The sequence below is a fragment of the Toxorhynchites rutilus genome, chromosome 3 (genome assembly GCF_029784135.1).
Source record: "Toxorhynchites rutilus septentrionalis strain SRP chromosome 3, ASM2978413v1, whole genome shotgun sequence".
NCBI lineage: Eukaryota > Metazoa > Arthropoda > Insecta > Diptera > Culicidae > Toxorhynchites > Toxorhynchites rutilus.
Genome location: NC_073746.1, coordinates 330,018,793 through 330,046,338, shown reverse-complemented (window position 1 = coordinate 330,046,338; position 27,546 = coordinate 330,018,793). Strand labels below are relative to the sequence as shown.

The window sequence follows — 27,546 nt, the reverse complement described above, 5'->3', positions numbered from 1 at the left end:
GCGGTGCGCTTGTTTAGGATCCGTTGCTCCAATCTCCTTCGCCACGGAGGCTCACGCCTTTCACGGAGATGTTGGAGCAGTCCGCCTCTTGGCCTTATACGGTATCCTAAACTCTTGGCGGTCGCCACAGCAGCACAGTAAACTTTCAGTTGCAGCTCCTCCATGTCCTCAGCATCAACCAAGTGCAGCGGAGGAACGTGCTTGTTCATGAGCTTTACTGCACTTGTCAGCCTGCGGGAATGCTGTAACTTGGGAATCCTGGGGCGCGACAAAGGATCTGTGTCGCGAAACTGTGAGATCGCCTCGTCGTAGTGGAAGACCAGATCGCATAGTAGTTGTTGATCTGGCTGTGGGTCTTCCGGCTCAGGTTGTTGTGCTGTGGCCTCCACTGGTGCTGATTCGCGTGCCCCACTCGCGAATGAATTGCTCAGCCGTACTGAACTTCGTCTCGACATATCGCTTGCTTTGTTCGTTCTGGAGCTTAGTTCTCTATGCACCTGCTGCTTGATCTCGTCGATTTGCGTTTGGGAGAGCATGTTGTTGCGTACTATCGCTCTACGCCTCGCATTCATCGCGTTCTGATCAAGCCTCCCGACGAACTCTGGATACGCTTCCTCGAACATTGCGAGTATTCGAGGGCGACCGCTCATGTCCGTCTCCAAAGCAGTGCAGATGTAATAGGCGCGGATCACGAATTCGTTCATTTCGTGTGTCCACATGATCCGTCGCCTAGTGGTACCCACAAGTGTGGACGACTGTCGTCTGGCAGTCGCAACACGTCTCGTAGGCGCAGCGTTTCTTGGGTGATGTCGATGGCTGCTGTTTCCGTGTGGCGGTAGCTCTTCGGGTTGAATCCGGCTGGTGGCCCGCTCTTGCACCTCGCCCTCCAGCCGCTTGCCGCTTGCTCTTACGCCCGTTCCAGGGCCAGCTCCAGTTCGGGGACCCTCCTCGGGTGATCGCATTCTCAATATTCTTCTCGATCGTAGCTCCATCTCATGGGTGTATCTCCTTTGCCCGGGAGACAGCGGGTTGGCAAGGTATATTAGAGTCCCACCTTGCCAGAGGAACCTTTTCGGGGCGCCGCCCCTAACAGGGAGACAGACGCACCCCTAAACCTCCAATGACCCGGGAGGCCTTCCCCGGGAGAGATATAGCGCTCTGACTCGCTCGCACCCCCTCACTTAGCCACTTTCGACACCCGTTCTCGGAGCCAAGACCAGGTGTGTGTTTCCAGTTCACGCCCGATCTAAAAATGTCGTCATATGATCTTCGTGGAGGCGTGAGATAGGAACATTTGAGACCAACGGGCAAGCTCCTACCCTAGCGTTGATCCCCATTTGAGAACCTTAGAACCTTTTAGAATTTGGATTATTTTTGTTTTTGTTTTTTTTTTCAATTTTTAGTAATTAGATTTTAACACGTTAACCCCGACTCTTTCCTGCTGCGCCCTCCGATTAGCGCGCATCAAGATCCCCCCTAGGGACCAACGCTGGGCTCTACACAACGACGGAGAGCTATATTTGGGAAACCTGAGAAGGTAACCGAGAGCTCGTATAAAACTAATCGACTCGGCGATATGTTCCGTTATTTATCACGTGTACGCTTTGTAAAACTTCAATCACGACAACGGTGAGTTATCTTTAGGAAACCTGAGAAGGTAACCGAGACAACTTCCCCAGCTTACCAACCTAGCAAGACAACCGGGAGAATTACTATTTTTCACAATATCTCAAAAACACGTAAAAATAATAATTAGAACGCTTGTAATGATAATGTAGATCACCATATAACTTCCTTGATCAAGTATATTCAGTACAAATCTCGATATCGAACTAACGCTGGCGATCGTGCGAAGAAGCTTCCATGATATGTTACGCTTTGAAAACAGCGGAAAAATATCTAGATCTTCCGAGACGACGAGCCGTGCATTCAATTAAATGACAATGTTAGCTGATCAATTTGATAAATAAATTTTGATATCCTATCTGCGACGTAATATTTATGATTTCATGATTTCCCACCTAAAATCATATAACTAAGCTAAATAGAACTCGTGCAAACCAGAAAAACACACGATTCGGATTTTATTTATCGTGATTCGTTATTTAACGTCTGGAATTCTGGATCGTAAGGGCATCATTTCGACATACACATGAAAAAAAAACAAACGACATACACATGAAAGAAAAAAAATAGCGACACGAAACTGAGCTCATGAAGAACTCAAGCATAATTTAGGAGAAAGAGAGAGAGAAAAGAATAGATGCACTTAGCTTTGTAGAATCCATCTTCACTGCCGTAAAGCTGATTCTCATTCTCCGCTCTCCGCTCCCGCTCCGATTTTCGCTCGGAAAACTGCTCCGCACCATAAACGCATACAATCTAACACTTCGTTGCATTAAATTTGAAAATTTAAACAAAGGTAAACGAACGAGGGGTCCAGATTTTGCGTTTCAGTGTTCTGTTTCGAAAGCATTCATTTCTTCAAACTCACAATGCTGAAAATACACTTTAAAACGAGCGCTTCAAACTTTTCACAAAATTAAAGTTACAAAATTACAAATTTGGCTTCACACTACCGACGCTTCTGGGAAAAAAAGAAAAAGGATCGGAGCAACCAAACATCACGTCTGTACTCGTTGACTGCTCTCGCCAGTCTCCCTTTTTGAACAGACCTCGTAAACTATGTAAAAACAAATACAACCAATGATTATGAAAACAAACATCCATTTTTTTGCAAGTGTAATATTTTTTCTATGAAGACTATCTCACGCTTAAAATTGATTTGTCGATCATCTAAATCGATCTAGTATTTTGAAAGTTATAATTCTCCATTTCTGGTAAAAGAAAATGATTTTTGGGACCATCGGTTAACTTTGAAAAATTATAACAAAAAAAAAACACTCCTCTGATTTGCTGATATGTTATGGAGAAAAAATATTAAAAATATATAACGTTCTTTAAAAAAACAAATTCAACCAATAATTATGAAAATAAAATCCATTTTTTTGCATTTTTTTTTGACGTAGGACTACGTCTTTCATTTCTATACCGGGGTGTAAAATCAAAGTTTCGAAAACGAAAGCGTTACGCCGGAGACCGAGATTTTGAGCGTCAATAGCTCCTAAACAACTGAACGAAATGGTATGATAAACACTTCAATCGAAAGATAAAATGTCTACGCGTTATATACTTGTTACTTTTTGATCCAAAAACTTGTTTCAATAGCCTTAAAATTGCTTTCAAAACAGGCTATTGAAATCACCAATCGGTATATAAGCGAGTGCCGCTCGGAGATCCACTCAGTTATAATTGAACAACGAGTGAGGTACCATCGCTGGAATGAATGGATGTTTCCCTAACACGGGCTTCTAAACCATGGAGCCTGGGGAAATCGCAATTGCAAAATGGATACAAGCAGCGGGTACTTTTGTACTCGTTTGCGCTATTGCAAATCGGAATGTTTCCCTAACACAGATTTCAAAACCATGGAGCCAAGGGAAATCGGCATTGCAAAATAGATACAAGCAGCGGATACTTTCGTACTCGTTTGCACTTTTGCAAATCGGAATGTTTCCCTAACACAGACTTCAAAACCATGGAGTCTGGGGAAATCGGCATTGCAAAATGGATACCAGCAGCGGGTACTTTTGTACTCGTTTTTGTTTTTGCAAATCGGAATGTTTCCCTAACACAGACTTCAAAACCATGGAGCCAAGGGAAATCGGCATTTCAAAAAAGATACAAGCAGCGGGTACTTTTGTACTCGTTTGCGTTTCTGCAAATCGGATTGTTCCCCAACTTCAAAGCCATGGAGCCTGAGGAAATCGGCATTGCAAAATGGATACCAGCAGCGGGTACTTTTGTACTCGTTTGCGTTTTTGCAAATCGGAATGTTTCCCTAACACAGGCTTCAAAACCATGGAGCCTCGGGAAATCAGCATTGCAAAATGGATACAAGCAGCGGGTACTTTTGTACTCGTTTGCGTTTCTGCAAATCGGATTGTTCCCCAACTTCAAAGCCATGGAGCCTGAGGAAATCGGCATTGCAAAATGGATACCAGCAGCGGGTACTTTTGTACTCGTTTGCGTTTTTGCAAATCGGAATGTTTCCCTAACACAGACTTCAAAACCATGGAGCCTCGGGAAATCTGCATTGCAAAATGGATACAAGCAGCGGGTACTTTTGTATTCGTTTCCGTTTCTGCAAATCGGAATGTTTCCCTAACACAGACTTCAAAACCATGGAGCCTTGGGAAATCGGCATTGCAAATAGGATACAAGCAGCGGGTACTTTTGCACTCGTTTGTGTTTCTGCAAATCGGATTGTTCCCCAACTTCAAAGCCATGGAGCCTGAGGAAATCGGCATTGCAAAATGGATACCAGCAGCGGGTACTTTTGTACTCGTTTGCGTTTTTGCAAATCGGAATGTTTCCCTAACACAGACTTCAAAACCATGGAGCCTCGGGAAATCGGCATTGCAAAATGGATACAAGCAGCGGGTACTTTTGCACTCGTTTGTGTTTCTGCAAATCGGATTGTTCCCCAACTTCAAAGCCATGGAGCCTGAAGAAATCGGCATTGCAAAATGGATACCAGCAGCGGGTACTTTTGTACTCGTTTGCGTTTTTGCAAATCGGAATGTTTCCCTAACACAGGCTTCAAAACCATGGAGCCTCGGGAAATCGGCATTGCAAAATGGATACAAGCAGCGGGTACTTTTGCACTCGTTTGTGTTTCTGCAAATCGGATTGTTCCCCAACTTCAAAGCCATGGAGCCTGAGGAAATCGGCATTGCAAAATGGATACCAGCAGCGGGTACTTTTGTACTCGTTTGCGTTTTTGCAAATCGGAATGTTTCCCTAACACAGGCTTCAAAACCATGGAGCCTCGGGAAATCGGCATTGCAAAATGGATACAAGCAGCGGGTACTTTTGCACTCGTTTGTGTTTCTGCAAATCGGATTGTTCCCCAACTTCAAAGCCATGGAGCCTGAGGAAATCGGCATTGCAAAATGGATACCAGCAGCGGGTACTTTTGTACTCGTTTGCGTTTTTGCAAATCGGAATGTTTCCCTAACACAGACTTCAAAACCATGGAGCCTCGGGAAATCGGCATTGCAAAATGGATACAAGCAGCGGGTACTTTTGCACTCGTTTGTGTTTCTGCAAATCGGATTGTTCCCCAACTTCAAAGCCATGGAGCCTGAAGAAATCGGCATTGCAAAATGGATACCAGCAGCGGGTACTTTTGTACTCGTTTGCGTTTTTGCAAATCGGAATGTTTCCCTAACACAGACTTCGAAACCATGGAGCCAGGGAAATCGGCATTTCAAAATAGATACAGGCAGCGGATACTTTTGTATTCATTTGCGTTTCTTCAAATCGGAATGTTTCCCTAACACAGACTTCAAAACCCTGGAGTCTGGGGAAATCGGCATTGCATAATGGATACACGCAGCGGGTACTTTTGTACTCGTTTGCGTTTCTGCAAATCGGATTGTTCCCCAACTTCAAAACCATGGAACCTGAGGAAATCGGCATTGCAAAATAGATACAAGCAGCGGGTACTTTTGTACTCGTTTGCGTTTCTGCAAATCGGATTGTTCCCCAACTTCAAAGCCATGGAGCCTGAGGAAATCGGCATTGCAAAATGGATACCAGCAGCGGGTACTTTTGTACTCGTTTGCGTTTTTGCAAATCGGAATGTTTCCCTAACACAGACTTCAAAACCCTGGAGTCTGGGGAAATCGGCATTGCATAATGGATACACGCAGCGGGTACTTTTGTACTCGTTTGCGTTTCTGCAAATCGGATTGTTCCCCAACTTCAAAACCATGGAGCCTGAGGAAATCGGCATTGCAAAATAGATACAAGCAGCGGGTACTTTTGTACTCGTTTGCGTTTCTGCAAATCGGATTGTTCCCCAACACAGACTTCAAAACCATGGAGCCTGGGAAAATCGGCATTGCAAAATAGATGCGAGCAGCGGATACTTTCGTACTTGTTTGCACTTTTGCAAAGAATGTTTCCTTAACACAGACTTCAAAACCATGGAGCCAAGGGAAATCGGCATTTCAAAATAGATACAAGCAGTGGGTATTTTTGTACTCGTTTGCGTTTTTGCAAATCGGAATGCTTCCCTAACACAGACTTTAAAACCTTGGAGCCTGGGGCAATTGGCATTGCAAATGAGATGCAAGCTGCGAGTACATAAACACATTTTTCCAACACAGATTCAGAAACCAAAAAGTTGGGAAAACCGGCATTCCAAATCTCGGCAGTACTTTTTATACCCCCATGCATTTTTACACTCCGGAATGCGTTTTGCTACCACGGTCTACAAAAGCGGGTAGAAATACAACGCTTTGGCTCGGTTATTCAGGACTGCATGCCTCTTCATGTCGCCAGCTCACTGAACTTCTTCGCATACCGATAACCACTACTATAATGCATGAATTGACCTAAATAGGGATTTGTTTGCAATTGAATTCGTAAATTGTTCCATTCATTCACTAGTTTAAGCAATAATTTACCCAATGAGGAACATTCGAAGTGCGATTATTACTAATTGAAAAAACACAAATGATTACCAACAGCAGTCCTACGTCAACCTTGCGGTTATATCATAGGTATAACCCATCCACCGTTTTTGACGTAGGACTACGTCTAACCGGAAGATATAGGGGGTGAAATGGAAATCTAGGTACTGAACAAGTAGGAAAAAATGCAAGATTTGGAACGCTTATAACTCGAGCATTTCTCAATAGATCGCAAAGGTTTTTGCATCAATTGATAGGAAATATATCTACGCATCTATCAAAACGAATAATATTTCATTTTTCTTGAGATAAATAATTGAATAATTGTGAAATATCAAGCATTGTCAAAATGCACTATGTGCCCATTTTTGATTGGTCCATTTTGTGCTCCTCAAATCGTACTGACCAAAACGGGCAACCAGAGCAGCAGCGAAATAGAATGAAGCACGATTGGAAAGGAAAAAGAAAAAAATGAACGAAACATTGGTCGCAGTCTCACACATGCGTAATTCTCGAGCCAGCCAGTCAGCTTAAAAATACCCGCTCCGCTGCCGTAACGATCATTCTTTGTGTGGACACCGACTGGACAACATCGTTGCTGGACGGGCTGGACGGCGAGGGATCGAGTGCCTTTCTCAAGGCAAGAGGGCGGAGGTGGTAGCGCTGGAGTAGAATAGAGTAGAGTTTTCAAAGGGCCTTTCTCAAGGCTAGAGACGAATGAACTGCAAAAGTTTAAAGTCTCTATAATACAATACCTTCCTTCCTTCCGTAACGATCATTCTCATTCAAACCGTACACCACATCGGTTCGCATCACAACACATCAACAAACCAACCCAAGCAGCCATGTCTGGACATGGTAAAGGAGGAAAAGTGAAGGGAAAGGCAAAATCCCGCTCGAACCGTGTTGATCTGGAGTTCCCCGCAAAGATAGCTAGGCCGAGCGCGTTAGTACCAGTGCACCAGTCCACCTAGCCGGCGTTATATAGTTTCGGCCGCCGAAGTGATCGAGTTAGCTGGCAAAGTTGCTCGCGACGATAAGAAAACCCGCATTCGGAACAGAACACATTCGGTTCGGTGGACATCAAGACAACAGGCAGTTGCAGCGAGTGGCGAGTGGCAAACGCAATCGCAAAACGGCATCAGGTAGCAGAAGAAAAAAGTTTGTTCTTTATACAAACTGCTTTGGTGGCAAATCCAGAACAAGGCGGCATCGAGGGCGTTCGAAATGTTTTTTTTCAAAACCACGAGTACGTTTTCTAGTAAGTTTTCTAAATTGGAACCATTCCATAAAACAAGGCACTTTTCAGGGCCATTAAACCTTCCAAAAAAGAGTTTACGGAATACAGTTCAATGCTTTCTAAAACATTATCCAAAATAATAATAAAACACAAATTGATTTTTTCATAATTTATTTGCCAGGATCTGATGAGTATGTGAATTTGGCAGTTGTTCTGAGATTATTGATAGTTGGGGACTTTCCTGATTATTCAATTTTCACCAATTCTTAAATTGTTTCCAGACTGAAAGTACAGTAATTTACTATTAGTTCGACATTTAGCTAATTGGACGGACATGTAATGCGACATATTTAGTTGGACATTTTTGTAAACATAGAGTTCGGGGTCCAAATTATGACCCCACATTGAAAGTCGACACTGTACCACTGTCATCGCAAATGTTCAATTACAGGTTAAAATCGCCTCCAATCCGACACTGAGTGGCGCTTCGACACGTCGCATTGAATGTAATTTACTGTACAACATGTCACAAAGCTGGCAAACGCAATCGCTAAACAGAGCCGTGCAGGTCTCCAGTTCCCTGTTGGTCGCATTCACTGATTGCTCCGCAAGGGTAACTAGGCCGAACGGATTGGTGCCGGAGCATAAATATACCTAACAGCGATTATAGAGTTTCGGCCGTCGGAGTGCTCGAGTTGGCTTGCAAAGCTGCTCACGACAATCAGAAAACCCGCATCAAGAACAGAGCAGCTTCGGTTCGGCGCTCATCAAGGCAACAATTAGTTTCAGTGAGTGGCAAAGTGTTTCTCCGGCACGTCGCATTAAATGTAATTTACTGAACAACATGTCACAAGCTGGATGGGAAGAAATTTTCCAATTGTGAAAGCTGTGGCGAGTGGCAAACGCAATAGCTAAACAGGAAGGTTTAACCGAACAAGATGGGAATATCGAGTGATAACAAGAACACAACACCAAAGGTTCTTTTCAGAACCATCAACATATTCATAAAGAGTAAACAGTAAACTAATCCATTTTTCAGTTAGATAGGTAGGTATTCACGTAGGAGAAGAAAATAAAACAATATATTTAAAATATATATTCAACAAAAGCTGTCCCCTTTGTATAGTCCTACGTCACTCCGGTTATGTCTCCGACATTACCCACCCGTCTTTTTTCAAAGAAGACTAGTTCATTGCCTTCAATTTGATATGTCAATCATTTGAATTGATTTAGTAGTCCGAAAGAATTTTTGAAAAAAAACATTTTTGGAAAAAGGGGGAAAACTGATTTTTTAAAATGAAAATGCTCACCCAAATGGAAAAAATATGAAAATCTACGGGTGTAATGTTGTGCGATAAAGAACAAAATTACCACTTTTCAGGAAAATCAGAGAACTACTATCTCGGTTTGGTATGAATTGGCTGTATACTAGGGTGCCAATGAAAGTATGGAAAGAATCGACCCTAAAATTTCCAAAAAAAACTCATACTTTGACCGCTTTGCTCCACTCTTCCTTCCGATTGAGCTGAAATTTGGCATAGGATGTTTTTCAGAGGTGGTGAACATTTTGTATAGGATAACTTTTTGAAATTTTAGGGTCGCTTTTTTCCTATAGGGTAACACGGGGTAAGTTAGACATATGGGGTGATTTGAACCACCCCTTTATCTCAAAAAGTACGGCTCAACTTGGATTTTTTTTATAATGTCATCTCCTTCTACTGTTGAACCGATTGTTCCTAACGTAGAAACACTTTCGTAAAATTCGACAGGTGGAAGGAAACGGTAGCATGAACACAACAAGCACTTTGATTGTCAAAAAATGTGAGTTTTCCGACAGTGGTTTTAAGGTTTTCCCCGCTGTTTAAACAAACTTTTCGTGTATTGTGCAGTAAAGTTCTGTTCGTCTACAGAAGAGGAACAATCAGTTTGATAACAATCGAAACTGTCAGTTTGATAACAATCAATGGAATTAATTTCATTTTAATTTTTGCATCTTATGTGGGGTGACATGGACACGTTTCTGTGGGGTGAATTGGTCCTACAGGTTTGAGGCTTTTCTTTGGTCTAATTGATTCCAGATGCCGCTGAATTACTAAGAAGGATGGGCAGACAACGTTGAAAGAAGGGAGAGCTTGAAAGAGCAACTCAGGCCATCAAGAACGGATTTTATTTGACCAAGCATCGAAAGTGTTTGAAAATGCTCGAAAAACAGTGAAAAGATCCATGCAGAATTCGAGATGGTCTCAATCCAATTTTTCTGGTCTGGAATCGATCCCAGAACACAGTTACTGATTGTAATATTATCCCAAAATACTTTACATAAACATAAGAATGTTTTTTTCGATGAAACACACGCTGGACCAAATCACCCCGCATCAAATTTTAATGCCCAAAAAACATCTCTTTTATTTTATATATTTGGTAATTTGAAGCTTGATATAATGATAAAACATTATTGATTGAGAGAAAACATGTGTAGCTCAGTATACAATGTGACATTTTTTATTTAGACCGTATTGGTTTGGAAATATTAGGCGATTTGCTTAGGTGGTCCAAATTCCCCCCTTTTCCCCTACATTCATTGGCAGTCTTATGCTGAATGAGTTAGATTTATACGTTTGTTTCATGTCCAAATTTGTTTGAATCATTATTGAGAAAGTAGATATATGTATGAAATAATCTGGGCCTATTCACCTAGAGTAGTTAATCGATTTTTTTTCAGCTGTCTCATTGAAATATGACGGTCGTGATTGTAGTTCGATATTCCATCAACTTGCTAGATAAAATAACATTTTATATACACTGTTAGCACGTTCCGTGACACGGCATTTTTTGAAGATTTTCATTCAGGCTACATGGAGCGTATACGACCCACACTTTGAAGAATGAAAAAAAAATGTTTAAGACGTATGCATTACAGTATGCCTTATGCAGGAAAAAAAATTTAAAAAAATTAATATGCATTCTAGGGTCTACATTTGACTCTACAATAATTTTTTGAAGAATTCTTTGTTTTTCAATGATGCCCCGAGAATCGTATACGCCCATCTTGTGAATTGGTTAGAACCGTGAAACAAAATACTCCGATTGACAGTTGGAAGAGTAATTAAAAAACGGTGGATGGGTTATACCTATGATATAACCGCAAGGTTGACGTAGGACTGCTGTTGGTAATCATTTGTGTTTTTTCAATTAGTAATAATCGCACTTCGAATGTTCCTCATTGGGTAAATTATTGCTTAAACTAGTGAATGAATGGAACAATTTACGAATTCAATTGCAAACAAATCCCTATTTAGGTCAATTCATGCATTATAGTAGTGGTTATCGGTATGCGAAGAAGTTCAGTGAGCTGGCGACATGAAGAGGCATGCAGTCCTGAATAACCGAGCCAAAGCGTTGTATTTCTACCCGCTTTTGTAGACCGTGGTAGCAAAACGCATTCCGGAGTGTAAAAATGCATGGGGGTATAAAAAGTACTGCCGAGATTTGGAATGCCGGTTTTCCCAACTTTTTGGTTTCTGAATCTGTGTTGGAAAAATGTGTTTATGTACTCGCAGCTTGCATCTCATTTGCAATGCCAATTGCCCCAGGCTCCAAGGTTTTAAAGTCTGTGTTAGGGAAGCATTCCGATTTGCAAAAACGCAAACGAGTACAAAAATACCCACTGCTTGTATCTATTTTGAAATGCCGATTTCCCTTGGCTCCATGGTTTTGAAGTCTGTGTTAAGGAAACATTCTTTGCAAAAGTGCAAACAAGTACGAAAGTATCCGCTGCTCGCATCTATTTTGCAATGCCGATTTTCCCAGGCTCCATGGTTTTGAAGTCTGTGTTGGGGAACAATCCGATTTGCAGAAACGCAAACGAGTACAAAAGTACCCGCTGCTTGTATCTATTTTGCAATGCCGATTTCCTCAGGCTCCATGGTTTTGAAGTTGGGGAACAATCCGATTTGCAGAAACGCAAACGAGTACAAAAGTACCCGCTGCGTGTATCCATTATGCAATGCCGATTTCCCCAGACTCCAGGGTTTTGAAGTCTGTGTTAGGGAAACATTCCGATTTGCAAAAACGCAAACGAGTACAAAAGTACCCGCTGCTGGTATCCATTTTGCAATGCCGATTTCCTCAGGCTCCATGGCTTTGAAGTTGGGGAACAATCCGATTTGCAGAAACGCAAACGAGTACAAAAGTACCCGCTGCTTGTATCTATTTTGCAATGCCGATTTCCTCAGGTTCCATGGTTTTGAAGTTGGGGAACAATCCGATTTGCAGAAACGCAAACGAGTACAAAAGTACCCGCTGCGTGTATCCATTATGCAATGCCGATTTCCCCAGACTCCAGGGTTTTGAAGTCTGTGTTAGGGAAACATTCCGATTTGAAGAAACGCAAATGAATACAAAAGTATCCGCTGCCTGTATCTATTTTGAAATGCCGATTTCCCTGGCTCCATGGTTTCGAAGTCTGTGTTAGGGAAACATTCCGATTTGCAAAAACGCAAACGAGTACAAAAGTACCCGCTGCTGGTATCCATTTTGCAATGCCGATTTCTTCAGGCTCCATGGCTTTGAAGTTGGGGAACAATCCGATTTGCAGAAACACAAACGAGTGCAAAAGTACCCGCTGCTTGTATCCATTTTGCAATGCCGATTTCCCGAGGCTCCATGGTTTTGAAGTCTGTGTTAGGGAAACATTCCGATTTGCAAAAACGCAAACGAGTACAAAAGTACCCGCTGCTGGTATCCATTTTGCAATGCCGATTTCCTCAGGCTCCATGGCTTTGAAGTTGGGGAACAATCCGATTTGCAGAAACACAAACGAGTGCAAAAGTACCCGCTGCTTGTATCCATTTTGCAATGCCGATTTCCCGAGGCTCCATGGTTTTGAAGCCTGTGTTAGGGAAACATTCCGATTTGCAAAAACGCAAACGAGTACAAAAGTACCCGCTGCTGGTATCCATTTTGCAATGCCGATTTCCTCAGGCTCCATGGCTTTGAAGTTGGGGAACAATCCGATTTGCAGAAACACAAACGAGTGCAAAAGTACCCGCTGCTTGTATCCATTTTGCAATGCCGATTTCCCGAGGCTCCATGGTTTTGAAGCCTGTGTTAGGGAAACATTCCGATTTGCAAAAACGCAAACGAGTACAAAAGTACCCGCTGCTGGTATCCATTTTGCAATGCCGATTTCTTCAGGCTCCATGGCTTTGAAGTTGGGGAACAATCCGATTTGCAGAAACACAAACGAGTGCAAAAGTACCCGCTGCTTGTATCCATTTTGCAATGCCGATTTCCCGAGGCTCCATGGTTTTGAAGTCTGTGTTAGGGAAACATTCCGATTTGCAAAAACGCAAACGAGTACAAAAGTACCCGCTGCTGGTATCCATTTTGCAATGCCGATTTCCTCAGGCTCCATGGCTTTGAAGTTGGGGAACAATCCGATTTGCAGAAACACAAACGAGTGCAAAAGTACCCGCTGCTTGTATCCATTTTGCAATGCCGATTTCCCAAGGCTCCATGGTTTTGAAGTCTGTGTTAGGGAAACATTCCGATTTGCAGAAACGGAAACGAATACAAAAGTACCCGCTGCTTGTATCCATTTTGCAATGCCGATTTCCCTGGCTCCATGGTTTCGAAGTCTGTGTTAGGGAAACATTCCGATTTGCAAAAACGCAAACGAGTACAAAAGTACCCGCTGCTGGTATCCATTTTGCAATGCCGATTTCCTCAGGCTCCATGGCTTTGAAGTTGGGGAACAATCCGATTTGCAGAAACACAAACGAGTGCAAAAGTACCCGCTGCTTGTATCCATTTTGCAATGCCGATTTCCCGAGGCTCCATGGTTTTGAAGCCTGTGTTAGGGAAACATTCCGATTTGCAAAAACGCAAACGAGTACAAAAGTACCCGCTGCTGGTATCCATTTTGCAATGCCGATTTCTTCAGGCTCCATGGCTTTGAAGTTGGGGAACAATCCGATTTGCAGAAACACAAACGAGTGCAAAAGTACCCGCTGCTTGTATCCATTTTGCAATGCCGATTTCCCGAGGCTCCATGGTTTTGAAGTCTGTGTTAGGGAAACATTCCGATTTGCAAAAACGCAAACGAGTACAAAAGTACCCGCTGCTGGTATCCATTTTGCAATGCCGATTTCCTCAGGCTCCATGGCTTTGAAGTTGGGGAACAATCCGATTTGCAGAAACACAAACGAGTGCAAAAGGGTGACCGGAATAAATCGCCACAGTAAACAACTGCAACAGAAACAACCGCTTAGAAAAAGTGTAGTAGGCTAGAAATATTTGGCGCGGGAAAAACATCATGTGCCTCACATTTCTATTATAAATTTATTCTCTTGTTCTCGTTTTTCGAAATTTATTCTGAGGACAATGTAATGGGGACGAAGTCCCCATTTGGCGAGGATAAGGAATCGAGGCGGCCCATGCCGCCAAGATGACGCAATCCGAGTCCACCGCCGACCCGCCGTCGGAAGCGGCGGTGTCTCGCACGCAAACCTGGGATCCACTGATTGCCCGGTTAGTTTGAAACATAGGATACGATCCTTTAGCAATGTCCGACCGAGCTCTAGCGAGCGTCGGACGGTATACGTCTGCCCGGGGCGTTACGTTTGCCTGGGGCGATACGTTTGCCCGGTTAATTCTTGTTTTGAAATACAATACCGCGCCACAATATTTATAGCCTACTACACATTTTATAAGCGGTGGTTTCTGTTGCAGTCGTTTTCTGTGGCGATTTATTCCGGGAACCGTGCAAAAGTACCCGCTGCTTGTATCCATTTTGCAATGCCGATTTCCCAAGGCTCCATGGTTTTGAAGTCTGTGTTAGGGAAACATTCCGATTTGCAGAAACGGAAACGAATACAAAAGTACCCGCTGCTTGTATCCATTTTGCAATGCCGATTTCCCGAGGCTCCATGGTTTTGAAGTCTGTGTTAGGGAAACATTCCGATTTGCAAAAACGCAAACGAGTACAAAAGTACCCGCTGCTGGTATCCATTTTGCAATGCCGATTTCCTCAGGCTCCATGGCTTTGAAGTTGGGGAACAATCCGATTTGCAGAAACGCAAACGAGTACAAAAGTACCCGCTGCTTGTATCTTTTTTGAAATGCCGATTTCCCTTGGCTCCATGGTTTTGAAGTCTGTGTTAGGGAAACATTCCGATTTGCAAAAACAAAAACGAGTACAAAAGTACCCGCTGCTGGTATCCATTTTGCAATGCCGATTTCCCCAGACTCCATGGTTTTGAAGTCTGTGTTAGGGAAACATTCCGATTTGCAAAAGTGCAAACGAGTACGAAAGTATCCGCTGCTTGTATCTATTTTGCAATGCCGATTTCCCTTGGCTCCATGGTTTTGAAATCTGTGTTAGGGAAACATTCCGATTTGCAATAGCGCAAACGAGTACAAAAGTACCCGCTGCTTGTATCCATTTTGCAATTGCGATTTCCCCAGGCTCCATGGTTTAGAAGCCCGTGTTAGGGAAACATCCATTCATTCCAGCGATGGTACCTCACTCGTTGTTCAATTATAACTGAGTGGATCTCCGAGCGGCACTCGCTTATATACCGATTGGTGATTTCAATAGCCTGTTTTGAAAGCAATTTTAAGGCTATTGAAACAAGTTTTTGGATCAAAAAGTAACAAGTATATAACGCGTAGACATTTTATCTTTCGATTGAAGTGTTTATCATACCATTTCGTTCAGTTGTTTAGGAGCTATTGACGCTCAAAATCTCGGTCTCCGGCGTAACGCTTTCGTTTTCGAAACTTTGATTTTACACCCCGGTATAGAAATGAAAGACGTAGTCCTACGTCAAAAATTATTGAGCTAACAGTTACATAAGGCTATTCCGTTATTTGCTTCACATGTTTGTATAGGAGACGTAAACGACAAAATGAACAAAATCGTTTTTTTCGCAGTTTCGCATTCTACACATTGTAATACGTATGCTCAACATGCGAACAAACATTTTTTTGTTCGAAAACATTTGAGCAATTTTGGAAAAACCTTTTCGAAGAATCAGTTTGTCCGCAAAACAGACGTAGTTCCATACAACTTTCACACATCGTTCATAAATCTACAATTACCAGTATTACGTGCCATAATCTAAATCTACATTTGAATCACATTCTTCGAAGAGTCCAAACATTTTTTTTCTTTCTTTATTCAAGAGAATTTCAGCCGAAGGTTGGTTCATCTCTATCACTCAGCATTTCTGCATAGATGAATATAAGAAACCATTGAAACGCTGCTTATATAGTTACTATTCTCTGTTCACTGCACTGCGATGAACGTAGAGAAGCAATTTCGTTTTTTTTATGTTGTAATTACTTAAATTTCTGCATTTGAATTTTCGAGTAGATAATGAAACAATCAAATCAGTAGTAAAATATATATAATATTGTTTCTTAGCATTATCACTCATCAAAATCGACATCGAATAATTCAACGTACTCAACATTCACGCATAACGTTGGTGTAAGTAAACAAAATAAGACTTTAAATAATTAGTCAGTTTAGTTTACTTATTTTTATAATAATCAGTTACATAAATGAACCGCCCATTTTATCATGTGTTATCAATATTAAACAATACTTCTTCAGTTTAAATGATATCCAACCGAAGACTTACGATTTAGATACAGCTGTTGTATAGAAATTTTACTGCAAATTCAGTTGTTTGGTTTATTTTGCGAACATCTATTTTGAATACTTAACCCAAGTTAAAAACACATCGATATTACTTTTTTGAACTTATTTCATATTTAATTCTTTATTTGCTAAACTAACAGAACTAATCTTAAAATTTTAATCTATTTGAGTCTCTGGCAAATTGATCCAATAGTCATGTTTATCTATCGGTATTACAGCCAAAACTTTTTAAATTATAAAATCCTTTTGTGATTTTTGAGGCTGGTTAATGAAATTAAATGAAGGCTTTAAAACATCTTTCAGATGTTTCTTGACAATATCTTCAATGATGACTAGTCCGTTGTTAATTCTTCCAAACCTATTTGATTTTATCCGAAAACAACTGAAACTATCGACGGAGACGTTTTGATTATTATCGGAAAGGTAAATGCTAACACTACCAAAAAGCAACCTGGTGATTACGTCTAGTTATACGAACAAATGTTCATTGAAACTATTGATTGTACGCATAAATAGACGCAAGCGTTTTCCAAAAGGAGAAAATAGGTATTAAACCGCAAAATCTCCTAGACTCTCTTTTTGTCGATAATATCCTTCAACTGGACAGATCATTTCATTGGTAATTTGCATGGTCATGCTTGTAGGCCAAAAAACAACAAAAATGCGTTTTCCCAACACTAATGGTGTTGTTGATTACGTCTCCTATGCAAACATGGGCAGTACTGTGATTGTATTGTAGCAAGGTCTTAACATCCCCACATGGCACGGAAGGCATTGCAAAACTTCCTCAGAAATTACTAATATTAGAAACATGATTGAAAACTTGACTTGAATGCCTTGATGCTTATTTTGCCATTTCCAGAGAATGTAGAATCGACAATCGGCCACCGAATGGCAACATGTGTAAGCAATGAATGTGATCCACGCCAACTTTGTATCCATGCTTGAGAGCATAAATATCAACTCACACGACCAACCTAATCGGAATTAATCGAGAAAATCATACAGCGTTAAATTGATGACAGATAACATTAACGTGTGACTAGTCGAACTGCAGTAAGAAATCCAAAAGTAAACAAATCCCTATCATATCGCTTATCATATTACCGAATGCAATTAGATAAGAATTTAATAACACTACGAACCGAAGATCAATTTATTCACAATTCGAACGAATGTGCGTGTTTATTCTTTTTCATCTTCATATTTATCATTCCCGATACCCGGCATGTGTCACATGTGGACTGAATATCAAATTCGAGCGTTGGCGACGACAGCGGCGGCGGCGTCAAGCAACTATTACTAAACAGGCGGCTGAATGTCGGCGTGTTTCTCTATCAGATGTAATTTTTTTTGACAGAATTCATCAATAATCATATTGAATCATTTTTACGTATTTACGCATGCCCAAATATAAATAAAGGGAACAGAGTATCTTCGAAAGCAATTAGGAGTACATGCCGTTTCCCATAATGGAAACAGATAAAAAAAATCTCACTCTACAGGTATCTTATCAGATGTTCTTCCTGTTCACACTCTGCGTGCAGAAACATTATGAGTTTTTAGATCCCCGCGAGCGACATCTCTTATCCCGGTCAGTATAAAAGATACGGATGTGATTAATTCATACCAGAACAAATATTCATAACGCAACGCTAACAGGAAACCTACAAACTCGTTTCAAATTCCCCTCAAAATTGGTTCAGTTTTGTCAAGATCTCATTCATCAACAATAATCATTACCCCTTCCTCTTTTCCTTGCAGCAGATGTACGGCGCCGGAGCGTTGTATCCCCGGCAAAAACCATACCGGGTGTGTTCTCAACAGTCGCTCAACTAACCCTAAAACGCATGCTGGGCTACGCGAGTTATCTGACACCTGGGACTCGCTCGATGTTTCCTCGCCTTCCGCTAGTATCCCACCCTCTGAGCTGGACACTAGCGAGGTCTGTGACTGATGAATGACAAATTGAATGAGAATTAATTGGCTTTTTTTGTCGGTCGGTTTTGTGATCTTTGAGGCTTACTTGATATATATCTTCCTGAGATAGTTCTCTTTTGCTTGGCAAAAGCGGTGCTAAGTCATCGTCCATTGTTTCAGCATGCGTTCTTTGTCCTTCAACGTTAAATGAAGATAATCTTTGCTTCGCTAACATGAACGTTGTGTCGGATCTACAAATGGAGGGTTCTTACTGCTTGCTCCCCAAGAAGATGAAGGATGTAATCGGATCACGTACCTTCGACGATTCCTCGCGGAACAATCACCACCGCTACTATTGGTATCTTTTCGGAATTTTGAAACCTCAGCATAGCGCTTCCAGAATTGACCTTCGCTCGGACTAAGGAATGCCGCATCAGCTTGCGACTGTTTTAATTCTTGTGAGCTTAATTCACATTCAGTGTCCAATTTACCACTACCACCGTCTTCGTTATAATTGAAACATTTTGTTACTGGCAAGGAGGCAGGTCGTATATTTTTATCACCACTGAGCTGAGTGCCTATATTCGCACTGTTCTGCTTGTTTCTGACACATTCATTGATTATATCTTGGAAAGACTTTTCACTCGTATTCAGATCGATATCGTTGCCATTACGCGTATCCGTGGGATAAGAACTGCTATTCAACACGTTACCACCTTCCTGCATTTCTAAGCTGTATGTAGTTGTTAATCTCCTTCTTTCCAAGCGCCTAATCCCACTTCATTAGCAACTTTTACAATCACACTCTATGCGCCATCCTATCAACATAGATGGCCTTGTTGCAGCTCTGCTAGAAAACAACGATAACTCGATTAAAGAAAAAAAAACTGCACCTACGACTCGATTCGCTCTGATTCTTCGCTGAATCAACCATTGCAATCGCATACGCAAACGCTACGCCTAGGGCGAACAAAAACTTCGATTGTAAACTTTTGAACTAAATTCGTATTTCACAACATAATTCACGCTTCTTGTTAGAACATCTAATCGAATTAGAATCTAACATGAACAACACTCGATCGATGGTAGCGGCTCTGAGTCGGAAAAATTCTAATTCTTTCCGGTATCTGATTCCGCGGCGACGCGGCTCAGATCGATATTAACAAACATAAAAAAGTAGTCATAACATTAAATATTAAAGCATCAGACGAACGACGGGCCCGACTCGAGTTCATCTCCGCTAATGCCGAAATCACCAAGGAAACAATTGCAACATTCTATGCTGTACACACGTATATGTGTGTATATATGTTGGACGAATCGTGCAGCTTTCTTCCTTGGGCGTTTGTGTGGGTGGAACGGCAGAGCATAATAAATGTTTTGTTTGTTGATTTAAGGTACACACACTTGAGAATTCGCATTTGTCACTGGTGGCAAAATGCAACTTCAGTCACAACTGTCGCGTTATCATTCATTGTCCTAGATAATTCCAGCTGCAAGGACCGAGCTGAGCACATCAAAGAAACACTTGGGACACTTGCCTTTATCTTTTCTCCCACACATCACTATTACCACAATTAGAAATTATAGGAGCTAGGGATGAATAAAAATATATACACACAAACACTTCGCGACTTTAAATTCGTCGAGATTTACACCAACACACAAACTCCTCGCTCAACTTCTCTGATTCACAAAAAAAAACTCTTCGGGTAGCCCCATCATTAATTGTCACTAGACGACAATTTCGTGTCAGTGGCATCCTTTCCCCATCATTTCACCGCACTAAAAATAGAACACGCTAAAAACTCGAACCCGAAACCACAAACATCTCGACTATCCCGTGCGCACGATAGATATTCACAAAACTTGTAATCGAAACACAGGTAATTCGCCAATCCAATTGTAGTGAAAGTTTTGCGCTGAAAGGAACTGCTAGCAGTGAGGAATTGTCCGTGTTCCGCTGCCTATTCGTGTCGAAATCCAATTGCAACTAAAATCTCGTCTGGAGAAGTAGCGAGCAGAGTAGCAGCGGATTCGCATACAACCTCAGTCTCGTACGAAGGCAGAGTTGTACTTTTCTCGCACGGCGCACGTTCCAATTGGAATGTCGCTACCGGACTCGCTGCTGCTCTGATTTTTATGTGTGTATGTGTCTGTCCCGAGCGCCGAGCGAGTGAACATCAATAAAGAACCACTGGCGGCTGGCGGTTGATTGTATAAGTTTGGGGTGGTGGCTAGGGATGTTCTATGTTTCATGTTTTGATGCTAGTAAGTGAAACGGAGCTTTTGCCATGAAACAACATTCCTCAGGTGTATTTTCAGTTTTACGTTTACATACCGTTTTGTCTCATATTCCGAACAGTATCAAATTCCGAACACTTCATTTTTAAAGGTAAATTTACTAAACTTTTATATTATAAATAATTGAATGATGAAAACACACATTCTTTGAGGTATAGGACCCATTCCAGCGTGACGTGACAACTCTCTAGGTCATATGAATAAAAACAAATTTCAGCTTTACTTTACTTCAATCGAGCAGTCGAGCAGTGAGATTAAGTTTTTACTACGTTTGGTATGAATAAAATTAAGAACTAAGCATTTATTTTTCGAAAATGGATGTTTCGCAGATTTCGAATGAATAAAACAGCATTTATCAAGTACACTGAGAGGAAAATTTAGTAAATATGACGAATTTTTTGGTACATGTTACCAATTCTCTAGTCATTTTCTACCCTACTAATCATTGGTACACGTTAGAAAAAAAGAATGGTAGGCACATATGTCAAACAAACTACAAATTGTTGGTCCAACATTGGTGCAATAACAGTGAAAATTTTGCTTCATATTTGTGAGAAGTAATCATCAGGGATAATGACAATATTTTTTAATGATTATTTTTAATTTAAAAATTTGTATTTGATTGCGTTTAATTCTACATACTTAGAATACATTACACTAATAACTTATTCTATAAACAACATCAATAATTCTCGTTGGAATCATTCTATAAACTGCGTACAAGAGGCAAATTTTAATCGCAGCCTCAACCACCCCAATTTGAGGAACATTCATTGCGTCTGACATCTTTTTTACGCAATTTTAGTAATATTTACAAAAAATGTGTATATTTTACCAATGTGTTTGCTACTAAAGATTTGGTAGCTGCTTTTACTAAACTATTTCTCCAGTGTATATACTTCGTAATACTTCGTAATTGATAGAGCTGGTTGTAGGATGCGGTCTCTATCAGATTAATGATCTGACTAACGCAAATGGGAGGCTGCTTGACTTGGCGTTTGTTAATGAGAAGAATGTCGATTTATTAGAACCACCGTTACCAATGCTCAACATAGATCACCATCATAAGCCATTCGTTTTGAAATTCGAAATCACTAGGGAAAGCCACAGCTCGAAGGTCTCGGACGCTTATGATTTTGATTTTCGTCAATGCGATTTTGCGTCGCTGAACTTAATGATCTCGGCTATCCGTTGGGATGAGTGTCTAAATGGGTGCACCATCGACGAGGCTGTTGCCAATTTCTATCAACGAGTGTTCGCAATAGTCCGTGATATCGTCCCAATGAAAAAACGACGCCGATGCGGTAGGAAGAGACACCCGTGGTGGAACAACACGCTGCAGCATCTACGAAATCGTCTTCGCAAAGCCAGGAAACGTTATTTTCGGTCGAGAAGTGAACTGTGCAAGGTTGAGCTACGTGACTTAGAGAGCGAATATAATTCTTTACATGCGCGATGCTTTAATAGCTACATTCGTCGCACAGAAGACAGTATCAAACAAGATCCCAAAAGGCGAAAGCAGGCAAATGGAATTCCTCATCATGTCTTCTACAATGGGATTTCAGCCGAGACTCCACTCGACTCGGCAAACTTGTTTTCCTCTTTCTTTAGCAGTGTGCTAAGTAAAAACCGGACACCTTCGTCTGAAGCGTATCTAGACAGTTTGCCTCGAAATGATTTTAATATGGCGTCTTTCAACTTTTCTGTCGGCGATGTGCTGGACAAACTGCAGGGACTAGATGCTACCAAGGGCGCGGGACCAGACCGACTATCTCCGCTTTTTATCAAAAATTGCGCCGACTCGCTTACCGTTCCCACTACCATCCTCTTCAATCGTTCCATTAAGGAGGGTATTTTCCCAAGCTTGTGGAAAACTGCGGCTGTCACTCCCATACATAAATCTGGCAGTATACACGACGTCGAGAACTACCGTGGCATCTCTATTTTGAGTTGTTTGCCGAAAGCCTTCGAAAGTCTCATCCACGATTTGCTTTACCCGCACGTGCATCGAATCATTTCCGAGCACCAGCATGGTTTCGTACGAAAACGCTCGACCACAACAAACCTGATGGTTTATGTCTCTTCGTTGGTCGCCGCTATGGAAAATCGTCAGCAAATTGATGCCATCTATATTGATTTCACCAAAGCGTTTGATAGAGTTCCACATTCTCTTGCGGTGGACAAATTGTGCAGAATGGGCCTACCCGCTTGGCTGACTCGCTGGATTCTTTCCTACCTCACCGAACGTCGGTCTTACGTACGCATTGATGGAGTTAACTCGGTCCCTTTTGACATCACGTCCGGTGTACCTCAAGGCAGTCACCTAGGCCCTCTTATATTTGTACTATTCGCCAACGATCTCTGCCATTCCATCAATTCTCCGAAAATAATGTACGCCGACGATCTGAAATTCTACCGTGTAGTCTCATCAGTAGTTGAGTGCTGTGCCATCCAAGCTGACATTGATGCGTTGCTGAACTGGTGTGAGCTAAACGGAATGGAGGTCAACACAAGAAAATGCAATATAATCTCATTCTGTCGGACAAGAAATCAAACGGTCTTTGACTACAGAATGTCCACAACGAGCATCGTCAGAGTCAGCACTGTCAAGGACCTCGGTGTGCTACTCGATAGTAGGCTGAATTTTGCTCAGCACATAGCAGCCACAACAGCCAAAGCATACTCGATGCTTGGCTTCGTAAAACGGAACACGCTGCAGTTTAAAGATGTATATTGCCTGAAGACACTCTTTTGCGCGCTGGTACGCAGTGTACTTGAATATGGTGTGCTCGTGTGGGCGCCATATCATGCCGTTCAGGTGAACCGAATTGAGCGAATTCAACGAAACTTTCTTCGATATGCGCTTCGCTTGCTACCGTGGAATGATTCTGTTCGGCTGCCACCGTACGAGCAACGTTGTGCTCTGATACAACTTCAGAGCTTGGCGAGTAGACGGATTCTATTGCAGCGGCTGTTTGTTTTCGATATCTTCAACGACAACGTGGACTGCTCGATACTGTTGGGAAACATTAACATCAATATTCCGGCCAGAACAACGCGGCGTGCAGCTTTCCTCCGTCTACCAATGCATCGTACTATCTTTGGACAGAACAACCCGTTTGATGTATGTTGTTGCCGTTTTAACGAAGTGTTTAGTAATTTTGATTTTACCGTTTCCAAGAACGTATTTAAAAATAGAATAAGCTAATCTGTCTGTACGATCAATTTCGAAGACTAGTAAATAAATAAATATAAATAATATATGAGTAATTATCAAGTGTGCTCATGAGCATGCTTTGGACCTGAGAACACATTCATTCGTTTTGATGTTATATACGATTTATGTTTAGTGCTGCTATCTTGCGCTTAAAGTTAAAAACGTTAACAATCTGCATTGACGGTATTGCAATTCGTTTCCTATTTTAGGGAAGCGTCAAAAAATTGATTAATTTTCAGGTGGAATGAACACGTTTTTAAATTTAAATCATGAATGAAAAATAACCTTTCCATACCAAATAAACATTCTGTTTAAATGAAGAACACTTTTTTTTGCAGGTGGTGAAAAAAATCTTGTACGAAAATTGTTTTTGCAGACAACTTTATACTATAATAAGAAGCAACAACGTTGGAAATAGACAAAGACAAAGGGATAAATAAATGGTAATTAGGTAAAGTAAACTTTTATTCATACGGATCCAAGTAAATACTAAGAAAGTTCACTTTACTTGGAAACGGGCAGAATAAGTAAATACTTTTTTTTATTCATACGACCTTCTGACTCACTAAAAACAGGGTTTTTCTTGTTTTCATGTATATATCATACGATTTCCAAATGGTAAACGATTTTAAAGTGAAATTGAGGAAATTTCCTATAATAATCTTCAGTTGGAGAATATTTTGCAGTTGAATTCGCTTGTTGCCAGCCCAATACTTTTGTGACGTGACAACACCTTTGAACATTAATTTTGTATTTTCAGTTCCGTTTCAAAACATGAAAGATGAACGTTGATTCCTGTATATGTACTCAGTTTTTCAAAAAGCTCGCAAGAACATGCATTTTGAAGGCATGCATTTTGTGACGTGACAACGCGCTCTGTGCGAATAAACAGTCTCCACGAAGCGTTGTCACGTCACACAACTAATAAGCTGTATTAAAAAAGAATTTCACCGTATTATAGCAGGCGATACAGGTAAACTTCGATATAACGTACATTTCACTTTCAAAATTGTACGTTGTATCGAATTGTACGTTACATCAAAGCATAATGAAGTACTCACAAACGTAGTCTATAATACATTATTGTGTTGCTGTTTTAGTAAAGTTAATGACTAACTTCAATCAGAAGACGAAGCCAGCCTTTCTCATGATGTTCCCCTTCGTACTGTTGATTAAAACTTGATTCATTTAGAATCCGGAATCACAAAACCAGCTGTATTTCGGGATTGATTGAAGGTACAAAACTTGTTTTAGCATCACAGTACAGATAATTCTTGTTCTATCAGAAAAAAAATATTGAAAAAAAAATTTCCTTTGCAATGTGTTGGAAATGTGTACGTTATATCGAGGGTACGTTATAACGAGGGTACGTTATATCGAAGTTTCCCTGTATCTATTTTTTTTTACTCTGAATACTTCTTACTCTCCTCTAAGATCTCCCCTTCCCCTTCCAAAAGTCCATCCTATAGGGGAAGGTGGTCCTGAACCTACCCTCCTTTGTATCTCAGGAACGGCGCTTCCTACTGAATTTTCAATAGTGTCAAATGAAATATGTCATAACGCTGACAATTTGATAATATGGTGACTTTTTCTGGCTCTTTTCATTCTAGCTTTTTAGCGCCATTTTACATTTTCATTCCTTCAAGAGCAGAGATGAAATATAGTCAACATGTATGCAAAATGAGTTCTATGTTCTTTTAGATTGTGAAACATTGCGAAACAAGACAATTTTAATTGTTTATGGTATGTTCACCAAAATAAGCTATATAAATTGAATCTACCTGTTACCTGTAATACACGGTATGCCTTTATTTGGGAAAAGTCGGGGTGGTCCTAGACCGACCTCCATTATCGTGATTGTTTAACACGTTCACTCTAGCGCTTGCCATCAATGGCTAGCACAATCCTAGTTCATCGAGTGGCGCTCACTACAGGGGGAACGCATTTGATTTTGCTATCATAAACTTTTGATAAACTCTTTGTATGCATCCGCGCACATACCTGTGCAAGGGCGTTTATGTTTGCGTATTGAAGATGACTTTGACTTTGACGTTGACTTTAATCGTTGATCGTTGATGTTTGCGAGTGCATTTGTATGTGCACTCTTTGTATAACTCCACACACGTCGCTCTTAGGCTTTCCACTCAAACATTATTTCCCTCTCACTTAAATCCTATCTCTCACTATCAAACCTTTTTTTTTATTCCTCTTCGCGCACCCATGGTTATATGCCAACATTACCATTCACGATCGTATTGTGGGATTTCATGCCATTCCCGGTCTTTTATTTACGTTTTTAAGGAACCGGAAGTCACCATCCTCGATTCCAAAATGGCATCGGAATAATATTATGGAATCTACGTTCATATATTGTTGATAAAACATAGGAAAAAGATGATTTGTATGTTTTGAAACGAAACTGTAATTAATTAAATTAATCATTAATGTTCAACAGTCCGAAACAGAAAAAAGTCAGGTGTTGCCACGTTACAAAAGTATTTGACTGACAACAAGCCAATCTAACTATAAAATATTCTCCAAATGATGATTATTGTTGAAAATTTTAATTTTGTGAGCTTTATTCATGAAAACGCAAAAAAGTGTTTGTAGTGAGTCAAAATATTGTTACGTCACACTGGAATGGATCGTATACTTTTCGTGACGTGACAACAACTTCTGGAGACAGTTGATACTCCTCTATTTGTGGACTGATCTCAACCAAATTTTGTTGGTCAACAGACCTTCATTGTTTGCTCAGAGAAACCCAAGTAAAAAAATGTTTAAACCTATGTTCATCTGATAAACTGAAGAAATGCTCTATTTTTGTGACGTGACAACGCTTCAAAATACCTGTTTTTCAAATGCTTGTTTCTCATAAATCACAAAATGAAACGTAGGTCTACCCGCGGCTCTTCAAACAAACATTTAATCACCCTTTCAAGGGTATATAGACATTGAAGTTTGGTTAAGCATGTGCAGAGATATCTCAAGAAACATAAAAATAGTGAAAACCTAAAACATTTCAAATATAATTATTTAGTTTTTTAAACACGCCTCTCTCAAAGGTTGGTGCATAAAAATTAAATTTGTTACAAAAAATTTATGATATAAGTAGTGCTTATTCAAATAACGTTTTCAATTTTCTCCTAAAACTAGATTTAAAATTTGATTCTCTGGTGCATAACCTCATGGAATGGGTCATAGGCTTCATTTTGACATCATTTACACGTATCGATACTGCCTATAAAAAAGCAAAAAAAGTGACAGTCAAAACCAATGATAAAATCTCGCGTAACTTTTGAAAAGGTCCAATGTAACATTTTCGTCAACTAGAGAAAAACGAAGTTGTAGACCCAAATATTATTCCGCGAATTGTCTTAAAAGCATTCGATCTTTATCGCTACTTTCACCACTAGCAGTCAAGAATAACTCTGAAAAAACAATCGTAACTGTTGTTCCGTGATTTGAGATTAAAGTTGAAGACTAGGAGCGAAAAATGTTACATTGGACGTTTTCACTGCCCGCATTTGCTCATTGGACATATTACGTTGCACGATAAAAATTTGAAACTAACTACTAGACAACAATCCAAATAACAGCATTTCATTCTAAAGGCAGATTATTATTGTTATCACTCGTCGAATTGCACTGAAAT

At 40.7% G+C, this 27,546-nt stretch overlaps 1 protein-coding gene across 6 annotated transcripts in view; it reads right to left on the bottom strand.

Annotated features, from left to right (window-relative positions):
• The window catches only part of LOC129774952 (protein sprint), a 66,072-nt gene extending 45,707 nt beyond the window's left edge, over positions 1-20,365 (bottom strand). For 4 of the 6 annotated variants that reach the window (XM_055779061.1, XM_055779065.1, XM_055779064.1 and 1 more), the window contains exons 1-4: positions 19,912-20,365; positions 18,687-19,217; positions 18,477-18,621; positions 18,194-18,403 (exon numbers count right to left, since the gene is read on the bottom strand). In XM_055779061.1, coding sequence (XP_055635036.1) covers positions 18,194-18,403; positions 18,477-18,621; positions 18,687-19,096 — 765 coding nt within the window. In that variant the 5' untranslated portion in view covers positions 19,097-19,217; positions 19,912-20,365. Of the gene's footprint in view, positions 1-18,193; positions 18,404-18,476; positions 18,622-18,686; positions 19,221-19,911 lie in introns of all 6 variants that reach the window. The other 2 variants (XM_055779062.1, XM_055779063.1) reach the window with 2 other exon arrangements.
• Between the last annotated feature and the right edge of the window lie 7,181 nt (positions 20,366-27,546).